General features: G+C 42.5%; 1 protein-coding gene across 2 annotated transcripts in view; it reads left to right on the forward strand.

Annotated features, from left to right (window-relative positions):
• The window catches only part of AKT1 (AKT serine/threonine kinase 1), a 148,808-nt gene that overhangs the window by 64,010 nt on the left and 65,709 nt on the right, over positions 1-19,089 (forward strand). For both annotated transcript variants that reach the window (XM_056547349.1, XM_056547350.1), the window contains exon 3: positions 17,647-17,775. In XM_056547349.1, the coding sequence (XP_056403324.1) occupies positions 17,647-17,775 (129 nt within the window). The remainder of the gene's footprint in view (positions 1-17,646; positions 17,776-19,089) is intronic.

The following is a 19,089-nucleotide window of genomic DNA, read 5'->3' on the forward strand; positions in this document are numbered from 1 at the left end:
GTTGGCTGACTAAATCATTTTTTGCCCCACTGTATATGAGATATTACTTGATTTTAAGCAATATATCATATACAGTGGGGCAAAAGTTATCCCCTATCCCCAGGAATGACTAGCTGATCATTAGGAATCAGACCTCAGGGACCACCACCGATCTTGAGAAGGGAGGTCAATTTCCCCCAAGAAAATAAAGTGGCAGCACTTATGCTCCGCCACTACTCAAATCATTCTGTATGGGGCCAAGCGTCGGATTAGACTATACTCAGAAGTCTAATAGATGGGGAATAGTGTCGGCCAAGCAGGTGCTTTTCTGCTTCATTCATTTAGTGACAATTAACCAATTTTCTTAGAATCAATGGGGACCTAGGGGTCGGACCCCCTCTGTTCAGGTGATAACTTTTAATCTTTGGCTAATCCTGTTAACATATATCTTTTTATAGTGTCCATGCCATTTAAAAAAAAACTCTTGAAATGTCAGACAGATAAGCCAAAAGTTTTGATTGTTCGGTGTCTGAGCGTTCATACGTCAGCCGGTCTGCAGATATCCTGAGAAAAGTGTGTGGTAGTGCACTTTACTCCTTGGCTGTTTGCTCTCCATCCAGTTTCACCAGACAAGCTCCATAGGCTTATAATGGAGCTTGTCTAGTGCAGCTGGATGGAGATACCGGCCAGTCGGAGAGTGAAATGTGCTACCACTCACTTCTGCTGGAAATATCGAGAGATCAGTCAAGGACTCAACACTCGGACCCGTAGGATTCAAATTTTGACATGTTTGTCTGACACATCAAAAGTGTTTCTAAATGAAAGGGACAAGTTAAATATCTATGAGGGATGGAGTTTGGCCTAAGTCTAAACTCTATGTTCTGTGTGTGTATATGTGTAATATATATACATATATATATATATATATATATATATATATATATATTAATATAATATGTGTGTGTGTTTTATTTATTTATTTTTTTTGAAAAGCTGTGATTCATCAGTAATGTTTTCTCTGAATGAAAATCCATATTATTAGAATGACATTCTCTGGAGACATTCTTGGTAACCTAAAGGTTTATTTTTTTTATTTTTTGTATGAAGTAACTATTTATTCCAGTATACAGGTTGACAGTGTGGCTGGCAGTTTCCAAACTGAATGTCATGTTGCTTAAAGTAAAGGGGTACTCTGGTGGAAAACATTTTTTATTTTTTTTTAAATCATCTGGTGCCAGAAAGTTAAACAGATTTGTAAATGACTTCTATTAATACATCATAATCCTTCCAGTACTTATTAGCTGCTGAATACTACAGAGGAATGTCTTTTCTTTTTGAAACAGAGTTCTCTGTTGACATCACAAGCACAGTGCTCTCTGCTGACATATCGGTCCATTTTAAGAACTGATAGGTTTAGGGAAAAAATTCCAGGTTATTGGCGCAAACCACCAGCGATGGATAACAGTTTCTTCAAATAACCTGGAATTTTTTTACCTAAACCTATCATTCCACTGACCGGCCTGGAGCATTCCAAGACCCGGAACCAGGAGGCTGCATCACCTATCTGATTGTCTAAAGCGCTATTGTAGTTGTGTCATTATACACAACTAAGCAAGGTGAGTGGTACAACTACACTCACCACACACTATCTGCTCGACACACATATTATGTATCAGACGATACTTGTCCCATGAGGAAGCTCTGCCGTTTTTGTCCCTCCAGATCTACGCCATTTTAAGAACTGTTCAGAGTAGGAGAAAATCCCCATAGCAAACATATGCTGCTCTGGTCAGTTCCTAAAATGGACAGAGATGTCAGCAGAGAGCACAGTCAGCCATGATGTCAGCAGAGAGCACTGTGCACCAAAAATAAAATAATTTCCTCTGTAGTATTCAGCAGCTAATAAGTACTGGAAGGATTAAGATTTTTTAATAGAAGTAATTTTTCCACCGGAGTACCCCTTTAAAGCTGTAGCACAGGGTTTAGATCAGGGAACCTACCATGCATTGTGTTTACAAACACTAGCCTGGAACTTCTGAGGGTGTCTGCTGAGTGAGAGTGGAGTTTGTGGAAGGTCAGGACTGTTGGCGAGGCCAGGAGTATAAAGTATGGAGGTGGACTGGCATCTTGTAAGATCTGTAGTTACAATAGTCGGCCTTGTTGGTTTATATCCATAAGTGTGAGTGAGAGCTGCCAGGCTTCTGTGCCTGTTGTAACCACCGAGCCAGTTACCAGCTGTGGAGTAAAAATACAAATCACTTGCCATCATTCCTACTGGAAACTGTTACTGGACAACCTCACATTGCACAAGTCTTCACCCCTCACACTGGTTTGGTTACTTTGCACCAGCAGTCTGGGTGTGCCTGGAATATGGCACTTTTTTGGGTATGTATGACCCATTTTACACTATGTAAAGGTTGCTCCTGTGGTCCAGCAAAAGACCACCCCATTTACTGCTGACTTATTTTAGTTCTGGTCGGATGGCAGGGGGGGATCCAGAGTGGAGTCTCGGGAGGGGCACTATTAGAGTATTTTGTGTTGGCGGACAGAAAACAAGGTGTTGCTTACGGAACTTACAATATTATTAAATGTATCATACAGTTCTAACCTTGTTTAAGACTCTTAGGCCGTGCTCATATGTCAGAATAATTATCAAATATACAAATTGCCACAGAATGGGAAAGCGCTAAAGAAGTTTTTACCATTTAAAACTACAGCTCTCATATGACCTAAGCAGTGGTAAGGGGATGCTGGGAGTTGTTGTTTCACCCATCATTACTGCAGAACTTCTTCAGTGACTCCAGCTCTGATGGGACACACACAGGAGGATACAGAATTATATCAGTGACTACAGGTGACGTCTTCTCTATAGTGAGGAGAATACACAATGATATCAGTGACTACAGGTGACGTCTTCTCTATAGTGAGGAGAATACACAATGGTATCAGTGACTATAGGTGACGTCTTCTCTATAGTCTTTCCTTATCTAATTCAGATGGTACATAACGCCAGGACTTGTTTCAGCTAAATCTTCTCTCTGCAGAACTTGATGCCCAGACGACTCCTCACTATGTCAGCGGATTCTGATCCTCTATATGAAAACAATAATTATTATAATACTACCAGATACTGTATTCTTCGAATATAATACTGGCACATACCTTCTGAATATAATTCTGACACACTGTACCCCCTGAATAAACACACTGTACCCTCTGAATATAATACCGTGACACACCGTACCCTCTGAATATAATACTACCACACACTGCACCATCTAAATATAATACTACCACACACTGTGCCCTCTGAATTTAATACTAGCAAACACTGCACTCTCTGAATAAAATACTACCACACACTGTACCCTCTGTATATAATACTACCAAACACTGCACTCTCTGAATATAATACTACCACACACTGCACTCTCTGAATATAACTTGCTGTGCAGTGCACCCTCTGAATAAAATACCCAAGGTATTGTGGCCCATAAAAAAAACATACCACCCCAGAAATTCCTCATAATATACAATATACTTCTGAAATACATATAGTAATAATGCCCCATCTTGTGCCCCTACATATAATAATTGTGACCTGTCCTGTTCCCCCCACATAATAATGCCCTGTGCCCTTCACATATAATTCCCCGTTCTTTGCCCCTCACATATAATGCCCCCATCATGCGTCCCTCACATATAATGCCCCCTGTGCTGTGCCCCTCACATATAATGCCCCCGTGCTGTGCCCCTCACATATAATGTCCCCTGTGCTGTTCCCCTCACATATAATGCCCCCTGTGCTGTGCCCCTCACATACATATAATGTCCCCTGTGCTGTTCCCCTCACATATAATGCCCCCGTGCTGTGCCCCTCACATATAATGTCCCCTGTGCTGTGCCCCTCACATATAATGCCCCCCATGCTGTGCCCATCACATATAATGCTCCTGTCATATGCCCCACACATATAATTCCCCCTGTGCTGTGCCCTTCACATATAATGCCCCCGTTCTTTGCCCCTCACATATAATGCCCCCATCATGCGCCCCTCACATATAATGCCCCCTGTCCTGTCCAGTCAGGGGGCATTATATGTGAGGGGCACAGCACAGGAGGCATTATATGTTTGGGGCACATGACAGGAGCATTATATGTGAGGGGCACAGGACAGGGGGCATTATATGTGAGGGGCGCATGATGGCGCATTATATATGAGGGGCACAGGATGGGGGCATTATATATGAGGGGCGCATGATGGGGGCATTATTTGTGAGGGGCACAGCACAGGGGGCATTATATGTGTGGGGCACAGCACAGGGGGCATTATATCATATAATGCCCCCTGTGCTGTGCCCCACACATATAATGCCCCCTGTGCTGTGCCCCACACATATAATGCCCCCTGTGCTGTGCCCCACACATATAATGCCCCCTGTGCTGTGCCCCACACATATAATGCCCCCTGTGCTGTGCCCCACACATATAATGCCCCCTGTGCTGTGCCCCACACATATAATGCCCCCTGTGCTGTGCCCCACACATATAATGCCCCCTGTGCTGTGCCCCACACATATAATGCCCCCTGTGCTGTGCCCCACACATATAATGCCCCCTGTGCTGTGCCCCACACATATAATGCCCCCTGTGCTGTGCCCCACACATATAATGCCCCCTGTGCTGTGCCCCACACATATAATGCCCCCTGTGCTGTGCCCCACACATATAATGCCCCCCTGTGCTGTGCCCCACACATATAATGCCCCCTGTGCCCCACACATATAATGCCCCCTGTGCCCCACACATATAATGCCCCCTGTGCCCCACACATATAATGCCCCCTGTGCCCCACACATATAATGCCCCCTGTGCCCCACACATATAATGCCCCCTGTGCCCCACACATATAATGCCCCCTGTGCCCCACACATATAATGCCCCCTGTGCCCCACACATATAATGCCCCCTGTGCCCCACACATATAATGCCCCCTGTGCCCCTCACATATAATGCCCCCTGTGCCCCTCACATATAATGCCCCCTGTGCCCCTCCCATATAATGCCCCCTGTGCCCCTCCCATATAATGCCCCCTGTGCCCCTCACATATAATGCCCCCTGTGCCCCTCACATATAATGCCCCCTGTGCTGTGCCCCTCACATATAAATTATATGTGTGTGGGGCACAGCACAGGGGGCATTTTATGTGAGGGGCACAGCACAGGGGGCCCCCCTGTCATGTGCTCTTCACATATAGTGCCCCCAGTGCTTTGCCTTGCAGCCCCTCACATTAAAAATTCCCGATGGCTGTCCGGGCATGCTGGGAGTTGTAGTTTTGAAACATCTGGAGGTCCGCAGGTTGAAGACCACTGCGGCCTTCATCATCATTCAGACTCCCCACCCCCTTTAGTTTTGTACTCTCCATCTGTGCTGCAGGGACCGTCTGGTGGGGAGGGATAGTCGTTCCGGGCTGTTCATCTTCACCGTGGGGGGGGGGGGGGGGGCCGGAATAGTCATCCCCCGGGCCCGGAATAGTGACGTTGCCTTGATGACGACGCACAGGGACGTTGCGCATGAACGTCCCTGTGCATCGTCGTCAAGGCAACGTGACTATTCCGTGCGTGGAGAAGAGGCCCGAAACGACTATCCCTCCCCACCGGACGGTCCCTGGCCTGGACCAGCTCACCCTTCCTTCCTGCCGAGGGGAGATGAGTACAAAACTAAAGGGGTTGGGGGGTCTGGATGATGACGAAGGCCCCAGTAATCTTCAACCTGCGGACCTCCATATGTTTTAAAACTACAACTCCCAGCATGCCCGGACAGCCGAAGGCTGTCCGGGCATGCTGGGAGTTGTAGTTTTGAAACATCTGGAGGTCCGCAGGTTGAAGACCACTGAGGGCGGAGAGTTCACTCGAGTATAAGCCGAGGGGGGTGTTTTCAGCACGAAAAATCGTGCAGAAAAACTCTGCTTATACTCGAGTATATACGGTATGTATAATGCAGAAGGTACAATATAAATGTTCTATTTGGACAGAAGACCCTGTAAGGCTTTATGGGGGATGATTGAGGATGCTCTTTGGAGTTAGCACTGCAGTTGAGATATTCACACCCTGTTTATCAGTATCTGGGCGCGCACACAAGCTTCTGCAGTTTATTGATGTGCTAGAGATTCAACAGTTCCTCTCCGCATCCTCTGCACTTTTATATACAAGGAGTGCTGACTCCAGTCTGTCGGTCACAGCTGCATTGCAGGACCTCCCAGCAGCATAAAGTGTCCGCTTCCCTTTCTGCTGGCTTCATATATTGTATATATTGTATATATGATTTGTCTCGTACACAATTCATTCTCACCCTTTTTTTATTTTTTTATTTTTTTTTTGGAGTATGGCTTTAGTCGCCTAACCTTTCCCCAAATCTCAACCACTGCTGCAGAGCTAGACCGTCGACCACGAACAAAAGATCTGAACAGAGTCAAAAAAGGTCTGAATCTATTTAACCTAATGAGGGAAAGAACCATAAAAAATGAATGTTTCGGGGGCAACCCTTTTGTTAGAGTGGTCTTCTGATTTGTGTTTCTCATGCTGTCTGCATTTCATTAAGACACAGACTTTCTTGCTGTCACCGCTGTGATAGAAGACCCGGCAGCAGTTGGATGCTGCATTGCCCTACAGTTAAACATTTTATTCCTTTTGCATTGTGTTCTTTATTCTGGCGGTAGACTAAATAAATATACCTCAAGGGGTACTCCACTGAAAAACATTTTAACATTTTTTTGTTTTAATCAACCTGTGCCAGAAAGTTTAAACAGATTTGTAAAATGACTTCTATTTAAAAAATCTTAATCCTTCCACTACTTATCAGCTGCTATTTGCTCCATAGGAAGTTCTTTTCTTTTTGAATTTCCTTTCTGTCTGACCACAGTGCTCTCTGCTGACACCTCTGTCCATTTCCGGAACGGTCCAGAGTAGGATAGGTTTTAGAGATGAGTGAAGTTACAGTAATTTGATTCGTCACGAACTTCTCGGCTCGGCAGTTGTTGACTTTAAATGTTGACTGCATAAATTAGTTCAGCTTTCAGGTGCTCCGGTGGACTGGAAAAAGGTGGATACAGTCCTAGGAGAGAGTCTCCAGCCCACCGGAGCACCTGAAAGCTGAACTAATTTATGCAGGCTAAAGTCAGCAAACGCCGAGCCGCGGGGTTCGTGACGAATCAAATCACTGTAATTTCGCTCAGCTCTAATAGGTTTGCTATGGGGATTTTCTCCTGCTCTGGACAATTTCTAAAAGGGAAAGAGGTGTCGGCAGAGAGCACTGTGGTCGGACAGAAAGGAAATCCAAAAAGAAAAGAACTTCCTGTGGAGCAAATAGCAGCTGATAAGTACTGGAAGGATTAATATTTTTAAATAGAAGTAATTTTACAAATCTGTTTAACTTTCTGGCACCAGTTGATTTAAAAACATAAATAAATTAAAAAAAATTCCAGCAGAGTACCCCTTTAAGACCATATTTTCTACAGAAGAGGGTATAAATTTCGGAAGTTATGCACAAACATTAAAGTAAATTCACACCTAAGGTCTGTCCCATCTTTACTGTTTTTTAGTAGGTTGTCCTGGAGTCGCCCTCTAGAGCAGTGTTTCCCAACCAGAGTGCCTTCAGCTGTTGCAAAACTACAATTCCCAGCATGCCCGGACAGCCGTTGGCTGGGAGCTGTAGTTTTGCAACAGCTGGAGGCACACATTGGAAACACTGCTCTAGACATTGTATCCTGAGTCCTAAATTGAAGCCTCAGTGTACAATCTGTAATTGTACCAGAAGATATGCACTAAGTTCGGCAGATCAGTCCAAGCCTTGGTATTCTCTTATGTCTCCTGCTAGATATAGATAAATTCAAACCTGTAGAAGCCCTATTCCATGAGAATGTTTGTTTAAAATAGAATGGATAATCCCTTTATATTGCCAATATCCCCATATGCATGTTCAGAGCACTCACCTACTATTCATTAGAACAGGTGTAGATGAGCAGTGTCCAGACTCGTCCTGTTTATATTTTATCTCAGTGATAACCAGAGGAATGGATAGGAAAAATTCAGCTTGTTCCATGTTCATCATGTACACTCTATGCAGCTCTATGGAAGATAAAGAAACTTTAAAAATGTTTTCTGACAATCAAACCTTTTTTCAACTGCTTAATAATAAATTAACATATTTTTTTATTTTACTACCCTTCTGTGGTATTTTATGTTTTCCTTCTACTTATGATGCAAATTGTTTGCTCTTTTTGTCTTTAGCCCAACTTCCTTTCTGGTGTAACATGTAGTAATAGACTTGTGGACACTCTAGCTGGGAATTCAGCCAACTCTATTTGGTAGTCAAGAGGGGGCAGAAGGAGGGAGAGATGGCTGAATTCCCAGCTAGTGTGTACATAGGAAGATGAAGTCAATTACAGGATTACAGGACCAGACAGGAAGTTGGGCTAATGAAGCAACAGAGCAGACTATTTACGTCAAAAAGCAGAAGTTAAAGGAAAACTGTCACCAAATCCTCCCTGCGCTAACCAGAGGTACTGGCTGGTAATGCAGGGGATGCTGATCAATATGATTTCTACCATGCCCGGATCTGCCCCGCCGTTCGCCATATCTTCATTTTTCAAGATATGCAAATCATCTTCTAACTGGCACGGGCGGGGTTACTGCCTTCATCTGGCACTGTGACGTCACTGCTGCTGGGCCCGTAGCACCGCCCGGCTTATGCATATTCCTACCGTCCCTCCGTATCTTCCTCTCCTCCCCGCTCTGTACAGGACTCCACTGCGCTGAGGCCGCTTCCGGCTTCATTGTCAGAAAACCCCTTAAGCTTTGACTTTTTCATTTTTGTGGTTGGGCCTTTTTGTGCCAGTAAAGATATCTGAATTATACAATGTTATCTATACTACAGTGATGGTTTTTCTGTTGAGAGTCCTACATTTTGGTGATTTTGGAGAAGGCCATCCACTGTTTCATCATAACAGTGCCCTGGTATGCAATAGAAATGTAGTTTTTGATGGCTGGATGGCTACAAATAACCATGCCCTTAAAGGAGATATCCAGTGCTGAAAAATATATCCCCCTATCCTAAGTTTCAGATCGTGGGAGGTCCGACCGCTGGGGCCCCCGCGATCTCCTGTATGGGGCCCCAGCAGCCCGCGGGAAGGGGGCGTGTTGACCACCGCATGAAGCGGCAGCTGACTCGCCCCCTCAATACAACTCTATGGCAGAGCCGGAGCACAACCTACATCAATCCCCGGCTCTGCCATAGTGCTGTATTAAGGGAGCGTGTTGGCTGCCGCTTTGTGCAGAGGTCGACACCCGCTGTCTGGCCAGTGAGCCGGGCCCCATACAGGAGATCGCGGGGGGCCCCAGCGGTCGGACCCCCCCCCCCCTTTTAAGATGGTCCACCAAATGCAAGCCAACTCTTATTGGCCAACAACCATTCACAACTGACCTTACTAATGCACTCGTGGCTGAATGGATATGCCAGAGACTGTATAAGGGCACACAGTTCCTACAGCTCCGTTCTACAAAGTTGTGTGCAGGCGGCTGAATAGGTGCACACAAAGTCCCTATGTTTTCAAACTACAGAGCCATAAGCACTTTTGATGGTGCACGGTGCCATGCCTGCATATTGTGACCAATGGCCATTACATGCAGGTGTGGTTTCATCTGCATGCAATGATCACAATAAAGTACCCATCGTCCCTTGTCTCAGAACTTATACACCTGACACCAGAATGGGTGGAATGGTGGCGGAGAAAGGTAATCCTTTTTTTTCTGCTCGGAGGATAATCTTTAAATCGTGCTACTAAGTATTGGGCCTTCGATTATAATCATACCGATTGAGAAATGCACAGTATGCATGTGGAATGTACTTTTGCCGATATGTAGTACTTTATCTTCCGTTTGGTTTTGTTAATTTTTTTGTTTAATTTTGAAAACACAGGGTAGATATTTTTTTTTCCCATCTAGTCAAACAAAACAAAAACACAATATTAGTACCTTTTTTTTATTTTACTGTCTTTGTGTTGTATGTTTTATTTATTTAGTTTTTCCCTTCTCCATTTCTTGACAAATTAGACTCTGTACATTGAACATCAGCCTCATTAGGACAGGGGGAGCTGGGGAACCTGTTCAGAAGATATGATAATTAAGCAGGTGCCGGATATTGTAGCTTTGTCTGAGCGTGAGAAACGGTGCGAGTGCAGAATAGACAGGGCAGTACTTCAGGCAGAAGCATTTCTTCTTAACCTGTTGCCAGCAGTGTCAATCATTGTCATGCATGCTGCTGCAGGGGCCTGAGACGTAATGTACCACTATCCAGCTGCATGGAAAATGAGTGAGAATAAAGCAAGGGAGCGGATTTGCCTAGCACTGAATTAGCTTGTTGTGACAGTAGACTGCCTTATATGGTCCATGAAAGGCAGAGAGCCGGGATAAGCTGTAAAGCGCCAGTCTGGTGCAGACAGTCTGCTGACTCAGGCTTGACCTCCCCATTGGGAAGCACCCTTGACTGCAGTCTAAGCCATCTCATTGAGATTCAGGGCACAGCCAGAGCGTCCGCAGCTGTACGCTGGAGGCAAAGGCTGAGAACACATCCAGAGAGTGTCCAGAAGAAAAAAAAATTAACAAAGAACTGGCCCCCTTCTGCACCACTGTGAATAGACAAACAAGGCAGAGGTCCTTGTCTCTTGGTGTGCATATTGGGAATGGCATTTGCATAATTTTTTGTTCCCAAGCTGTCTAAAGCCCATAATGCGACCGGCAACTGGATTTCCAATTTTTCTTCTGTCTCTAAAGAAAGTGAGAAAAACTACTTTGTTGAATCAAGAAATATGAGCATCTCTTTCACAACTCGACCCATTCATCCTTTTTAACCGCTCATTCCGCCTAGTTTATAAGCCGTTCTTGTAACAAATTCTTAAAGTTTGTATATTTTAATTAAAAACTAAGTAAACTTGCGAGAATAAGAAGAGAACAAGAACAATGTGTTTGTGTCTAGGTCATATTCATCTCAATCTCTATTTAGAGTGGTTATGTATGCTCTAGTGCAAATTTTTTATTTATTTTTTTGTCCCCAGAATTGGATCTAAAAATGACGAGAACCACCAACTACTGTGTTAAAAAATTACAAATAACAATGTAAACTCCTGTTTAAACTTTTCAAAAACATTGTACTATGCAACAAAGGAGTTCAATATTTTTGAAAAATAACATTGTCAGAGGGCTTAACTTATTATTTTTTTTTTTATATAAAATAAAAGCAGTCACAGCAGATTAAAGATAGCTGCACTTTGCATCAGCTGTGCAGTGCAATTAGATGCAGAATTTTATTATAACATTTTTTTAGTTTTAAGTGCAAAAAAATTGTTCATCTTGACAAAACTATCATTGTTAAGATATTAATAGCACTGAGTACTCTCTCTAATTTCCTCTACTTATTTTTGTCTTCTTCCAACTGTTCCAATATTAAGGGGTTGCTGATTTTCTTAAATGACTCGCTACAGCAACAAGCAAGTAGCAGTTGGTAAATAAAGATGGATTTTCTTTTGTTTGGCGGGTGCTCGTTGCTCGTTATACTCCACTTACTCAGTGCGCTTCCCAGGGAGTGGCAGCTGTTTCTTATGTTAGGTACTCTATCAGGGCCAGACAGCTCCAATTCAGGAAGGCATTGTTGGGGGGAAAAATGCATTCTTGTTAAATTCTCAGTAGGATTAACTTTTCATATGCCAAGAGGGCAGCAGTGTCTCTCTCAAGACTCCTACCATGAAAAAAAACAAAGATACATTAGTTCAGCCCATTCACGTGACGCCTGGTCATAAAGGATTTGTTTTGTATACAGCAAATATTGCTGTTCCCGTTGACCAAAGTTTAAATGCCCTTCTACTCTTTTTCTTAAATTAAAAAACTACACCTTAGTGTGATTTTTATTTTTGTGTACAAGATTGGACTTTTATCTGGCTAGATGTTATTTTTCTAATATTTAATAAGATGTAATTTTTAAATTGTTGCAGAATTTTTTTTTAATGTTTTTTATTTTATTTCTGTTAATCTTAGGTAATTAGATATATATTAGGTATATATTAGTTTTTGTTAATGAAATGGCATTATATTACTTTATTTTTTATTTTTGCCTATGTTTAGTCATTTATCTTTACTTATTAGTATCTGTAGACCTGTAAGAATGCAGCAGTGGAAGAGAAACTATAACAAAGTGTAAATTTGATATTCCGGCAGGAAGGATACTTAAAGATAACTGAAGAAGAAAAAAAAAAAAAAGGATCAAGCGCAACAAAGACTGGATTGTTCCAAGACTTTTTCATCTCTGTAATCTGTGTCGTGTTGTGAAGGCCTTTCTGGCCTAAGCCTTTAGATTTTTTTTTTTTTTTTTTTTTTTTTTTCTTAATGAATAGGATCCTTAAGACAGAGACAATTGATTAAATGAAAGAAAAAGTGGAAAAAACAAAAACTTAAGTGCCCCATGAGATTTTTTTTTTTAAACAATATTTATTGTTTCAATATTTAATATTTTTTGAATGTATGTATAGTTTCTATAAAATTCTACCAGTGAACTGAAATTTAAGTTAAAATTCTGCTTTCGAACTCTACACATGAAGAGATCTGAAAAGTTGAGATGTAACTTTGAAAAGACGTCGTCTTGTAATGATTTAAATTTTTCTTCCTTTAAAAAACTTCTGACGGACTATTCTTTCTTATTAAATCTGTTCCACAGATTAGTAAATTGCTTTTAGTTGTGTATAAAGTACTTGCACTGCAAAATGTAAATGAAAAAAGTTCTCCATATGTCACAGTGAAAAATGACAATGGAAGAAATAATACATTGGACATCTGCTCGGTATTCTACGTTTGCTATGCATTTAAGGATCAGATGTTGAAAAACATACTGTATTATTTATCTCGGTATATGAAGCAGTTTGACTTCCTTTATTGTACCACCCTACTGTCTTCTCTGTGGGCTCTAAATCACCAGCAGTGCAGTCTGCTTCACATAGCAAAATGCCAAATTAAGTGTGATTTCTGGGTTGGACACAAAGTTGCATATTTAGACTAAGACTCCTATTAAATTCAAAAACCTTTTGAACTTCTCGTTAAATCAAGGGTTTGTCTGTGGTTATAATAGAGGGTAATCTCGCACTGGGGGTCCCCTTTTATATTACCTTGAACTGTTATAGGCCTGGACTGACTCACCAGAGTCCTGGAGGAACCTATGGGCCCAGGCTCTCACACACTAAGGCTAAAGGTTAAAGGGGTACTCCGGTGCTTAGACATCTTATCCCCTATCCAAAGGATAGGGGATAAGATGCCTGACCGCGGGAGTCCCGCCGCTGGGGACCCCCGTGATCTTGCACGCGGCACCCCGTTTGTAATCAGTACCCGGAGCGTGTTCGCTCCGGGCCTGATTACGGGCGATCACAGGGCGGGCGGCGTGTGACGTCACGCCTGCTCCCCTGTGTGACATCACGCTCCGCCCCTCAACACAAACCTATGGGAGGGGGCATAATAGCTGTCATGCCCCCTCCCATAGGCTTGCATTGAGGGGCGGAGCGTGACGTCACACGGGGGGGCAGGCGTGACATCACACGCTGCTCTCCATGTGATCGCCTGTAATAAGACCCGGAGCGAACACACTCCGGGGACTGATTACAAACTGGGTGCCGCGTGTAAGATCACGGGGGTCCCCAGCGGCGGGACTCCCACGGTCAGGCATCTTATCCCCTATCCTTTGGATAGGGGATAAGATGTCTAAGCACCGGAGTACCCCTTTAAGTAGAAGACCTTTCCAATTGGCGATGATATTGTAGCCAGTCACTTGCCACTAAGGCTATGTTCACACAGCCGAAAATGCATTTCCGAGCAGAATCTACAGAAAGAATAGACATATCTATTTTTTTTCTGTGGACATTGGAATCGAGATGTTTCTGCCTCTGGAAATTCTGCCGTGTGCACAGTTGGAGCCGAATCCCATTGAAATCAATTGGACTACTGCAGAGGAATTTCTGAGGTAAATATTCCAGTGAAATTCCGCTCTGAAATTCTGCGGTATAAACATAGCAGAAGGCAGGCATAGGTAAACTTTGGCAATGCAGATGTTCTTGACTAAATTTTCCATGATGCTTTAGCAGCATTTTTGTTGTAAAAGGCTTATGGGAGATGTAGTCCAAAACATCTGCCGTGCAGAAGTTTGCCTATGCCTGGCGTAATGTTTATTTCTTGTTAAAGCAGTACTCCGGTGGAATATATATATATATATATATTTTTTTTTTCAAATCAACTGATGCAAGAAAGTTAAACAGATTTGTAAATCACTTCTATATAAAAATCTTAACCCTTCTAGTACTTTTCAGCTGTATTTAAAAATCTTAACCCTTCTAGTACTTTTCAGCTGCTGTATGCTACAGATATACTACAGAGAAATTTGTGAAGTTCTTTCAAAGTGCTCTCTGCTGACACCTCTGTCCGTGTCAGGAACTGTCCAGAGCAGGATAGGTTTCTATGAGACTATGATTCTAATCTGGACAGTTCCTGACACGGACAGAGTTGTCGGCCGAGAGCACTGTTGTCAGAAAGAAAATAAATAATTTCCAAATCTATTTAACTTTCAGGCACCAGTTGATTTTAAAACATTTGTTTTCTACTTGTTTCCACCAGAGTTCCCCTTTAAATCTTAGTGATGTATCTTTTCTGTGCAAAAGCAGAGAGGCGGCACTCAATGTAAACATGAAGGAAGTGATTCTTTATTCACCCATCAAGTTACAAATGCTATGTTTCAGTCCCTCAATGAGACCTTTCTCAGGCCAAGGATATAATTGAGGGAGTGCCACCTGCTTTTGGCAATATGTGATATGGGGCATTGAATCTAGCCTTCAGTCGCAGATTACCCATTAGGACCTGGAGTCTAAACACAGTGCCAGTTCTTCCCTTTAATTTGTGAGCTCTCTGTGCAATGATAACACGAAAGATTAGGATGTTATTAAGAGTGTGTGCTTAGTCTTTATAGATATCTGCAGGCCAATGCTTTTTTTGGTGGGTCCAAGGTGCCCCAATCCAACGTTGGACATGTCTAGCGCAGCTCTGTGCTCCAAATACCTAAAAGGACATGTTTCAGACCAGAAAAGCAGTTTGAAGCCAGATTATCTATAGTTTGCACCAGAAAACATACATACGGGACTACTAATGCTCTGTTTGCCTAGAAAAGAAGAGTTTTTGAAATAACTGCAAAAATAACTGCAAAAAAAACCCCCAAACCTGGCCTGCCCCTTTCAATACTTAGTTGTGTTTAAGTTTATAGTAATCCGTTAGAAACCCCTGTAATGTTATAATTGAAAACCCCTTTTGGATTTGGTAACACCTGTAGTCTGTATTAGCCTAACAGGAATAGTGCCAGTTACAGAATCATATGCCCTGGGATAGATCATTTGGAATTTATGCAAATCCGTCTTTTGAAGAGGATGTCCCTTTATAAATAAAATACATTTGTGATTTTTATTATTTTCAAATATTTAAAAGAATCTTCTTTTTATCGATCTGTAGCTGATATAACCTGATTCACGCTGGAAATAGCCGATGGACATTATGAACTAAATTCCAGCTCAGAGTTAGAAAAGGTCAGGAGTGTAAGCAGAGGGTAACCAACAAGGATACTATTCTTTCTAAAAAGCCATGACACTGACTTTTAATGGTATCCCATGACTGTTATATAGGACTTTGAGCCATCTGATCTACAAATAATTAAAAAAAGCACATTTCTTAAAACCCTGAGTCACCCAATGGGCTGCTGTTAATCCTTCAGATTGTGAATGGGAGGAGCTTTGATCCAGACTGGGTAAAAGTTAATGGTTGTTGTCAATGAGTGATAGCAGCTCTTGGCCTTATCTTGCAGTGTTTAGCGATGATATCACGAAATGTTGTTTTATGCTGAGAAGAGAAAGTTCTCATTTAGCATTGATTTTATACCTACCAAGGTTGAGTTAAAGGGGTACTGCAATGTAGGACAGTGTCTGATCGCGGGGGTCCGATAGCTAGGACCCATGCAATCTACTGCACTGCGCTTCGACTCTGAGAACCGGAGCGCGGTGCAGTAGATTGCAATGCTCCCAGCTATCTGACCACTGTGATCAGACTCTTATAAATTGTCCAGTGCTGCAGTACTCCTTTAATGAAGCATGACTGTTTGAAAGCTAAGAAGTGGGGTGCCATAGCAGTAAATGGAAGTTATACGAATTATCAACCTCAGTCACAAAACTATTTCTGTAGCTTTCATAGAGCAAAATAGAAAGTTAAAACCATAACCTTTCTGACATCAACTCGGCACAACCATTCTTGGTGAAGGTCCCATTGGCTGATATTTATGGTGTATTCTACAAATTTTTTAGAAAGGTGTGTGATTGTTGGACCCTGGGGAATCGGGAGTCAGCTTAAGCTGATGGCTATTGCTTCAATAGTTTTAAGTATTAGGTTAAAGGTTATTTTCTGACCAGCACCAAATGCTCTCCATGACGTGTGGTCTCCACTAGACTGGAATCAGTGTGGATCTGGACCTAATGGACCTCCAATGATCTCACCTCCCATTATACTCTAACTTTATGCTATCTTGTTCTACCACTCCTTTTCACTTGTTGACTGGCCATCTCAAAGCTTAGCTTTTCTCCGAACCATCTCCTGTTGTTCTCAATCTACGTAGTTCTGGCACTTGAATCCTCCAGAAGGCTTTCATCCAGACAAATTTAAGAGATTTGAAAGTCAAATCAAATAAGTGTTTTGTTCTCCAGAGAGATCACCGGACAAGTGATGCACCTTATCCAATTAGACTTTTCATCAACAATTCATTGCTTTTAGTTTGCTTTAAAGTTTAGCCTGTGAGAATATCTAGCTGTTCTATAGAACAAAAAGTACTTAGTTGCAGAATATGAGGCTTTTTGGGCCTTCACAGATAAAGGCTTTTAGATATCTTGAGGTGGTCGCTAGGCATACACATTACATGGAAGTCTGCCAAACTCTGTAAATTCAGCCGGACTGTATGACCATTAAGTGTGTATGGAGGAAATGTGTCCCGACCACTCTGGGGGAGAGAAGGATTGTACATGTTGGGTTTCAACTGCCTGATTCTTTTGATCTTGGGGCTGAGCATGCAGGTACATGAAATGAAAGGGAGAAACAGCTGTGCCCGCAGACAGCTGTTTTGTGTGCATGAACAGCTTTAGGCAGCTGCAAAACTACAATTTCCAGTTATACTTTTCTAGACACTTAGAAGAACACTAAAGGTGGTGGTGTGCCTTCTTGCAGCAATGGCTGTGGCCCCCCAACCTACTTTCCAGATATGTGGGTAAACCCATTCAACCACTATTATTCCTGCCAAGGAACTTATTTGAAGAGCATGTGTCTGGCCTGTTAATGCATCATAGTGTGATATTATCGAGGGTAACAGTCTGAGCTATTGACGACCTATAAAAAAAAAAAGGCTTATTGTAAAACCACTTCACTGGTATTTGCTATTCGCTAGGTATCCACACTCCATAGAGAGCAAAGTTATTATTTGGTAACCCTCTATTTCAGTTTACAGAATTTGTATAACTCCTATTGTTGAAATGACCACCTCCTCTTTTTTCTTCTTTTCAGGTGAGTACATAAAGACCTGGCGGCCCCGTTACTTTCTCCTCAAGACTGACGGTACTTTTATTGGTTATAAGGAACGCCCTCAAGATGTCGATCAATTAGAAACCCCTTTGAACAATTTCTCCGTAGCCAGTAAGTATATATGCATTCCAAGGTTATAACTGGTAGATGTATATAAAAAAGAAGAAAAGAAAAAAAAGAAAATTAGACATAGAGATGTAGCAGAGCTTGTATTAAGGCACCACTCATTGTGACCTAAGCTTTTGTGTAGAACCCATGAAGTCTTAAACAACAAGATCAGCTCTATTGCATCTGTAAGTCTGAGGTCCCCTAAAGGTGTAATACATCTACATAGGACTGTGGGTTGTGCAATGGGTTAAGGTTTTTGGTGTAGATATCACCTCCTTCCTCTGGCTTTCCTCCTATTCTTTTTTTCTCGACATCCACAGCTAAGCTTCCTACTTTTGTTTATGGTCAGAACATTTCTTAGCACTCTCGAAAGTCTGACATAATGAATTCCATATATCCCCTCTTTTTCCCCCCTTTCTCTCTGTTCTTTTTGGCTGCATTGTGAACAGTCTAGGAAATTCTTCTTTTATTTACGCCATGTGTTGAGGTATTTTCAGCAGAAAACGAAGTAAACGGCTGGAATAAACTCTGGTTTTAGGAACTGTCCAGAGCAGGATAGGTTTTCTATGCGGATTTTCTCCTAATCTGGACAGTTCCTAAAATGCACAAAGGTGTCAGCAGAGAGCACGGTGGTCAGGCAGAAAGGAAATTCAAAAAGAAAAGAACTTCCTCTGGGACATACAGCAGCTGATAAGTACTGGAAGGGTTAAAGGGGTTCTCCGGTGCTTACACATCTTATAAGATGCCTGATCGCGGGAGTCCCGCAGCTATCACGCCCCCTCCCGTAGGCTTGCATTGAGGGGCGGAGCGTGACGTCACATGGGGGCGGAGACGTCACACACCGCCAGCCCAGTGGTTGCCCGTAATCAGACCCGGAGCGAACACGCTCCGGGGACTGATTACAAACGGGGTGCCGTGTGCATGATCACGGGTGTCCTCAGCTGCGGGACTCCCGCGATCAGGCATCTTAAGATTTTTTTTTAATACAAGTAATTTACAAATCTATTTAACTTTCTGGCACCAGTTGATTTAAAAACAAAAAATGTTTTTCAGTGGAGTACCCCTTTAATATTTCCCTCTAGAAACAATACTTTTAGGGGAGATTGCCTCCGTAATAGGGAATCAGATAATACATACTATGTATGACATTGATGGCATATATAGGAAGAGTATGGCTTCATAGATGGCTATGGGCACCATATCCCCGGAGCTTGTATAGAACGGAGATATACCGGTGTGCTTTTATGCATTTGTGTATTTGAAAGGATGTTGAATAATTGCCTCCCTGAAAGACCTTTGGTGGTTGTGTTATTGGAT

Source organism: Hyla sarda, chromosome 11 (assembly GCF_029499605.1).
Source record: "Hyla sarda isolate aHylSar1 chromosome 11, aHylSar1.hap1, whole genome shotgun sequence".
Taxonomy (NCBI): domain Eukaryota; kingdom Metazoa; phylum Chordata; class Amphibia; order Anura; family Hylidae; genus Hyla; species Hyla sarda.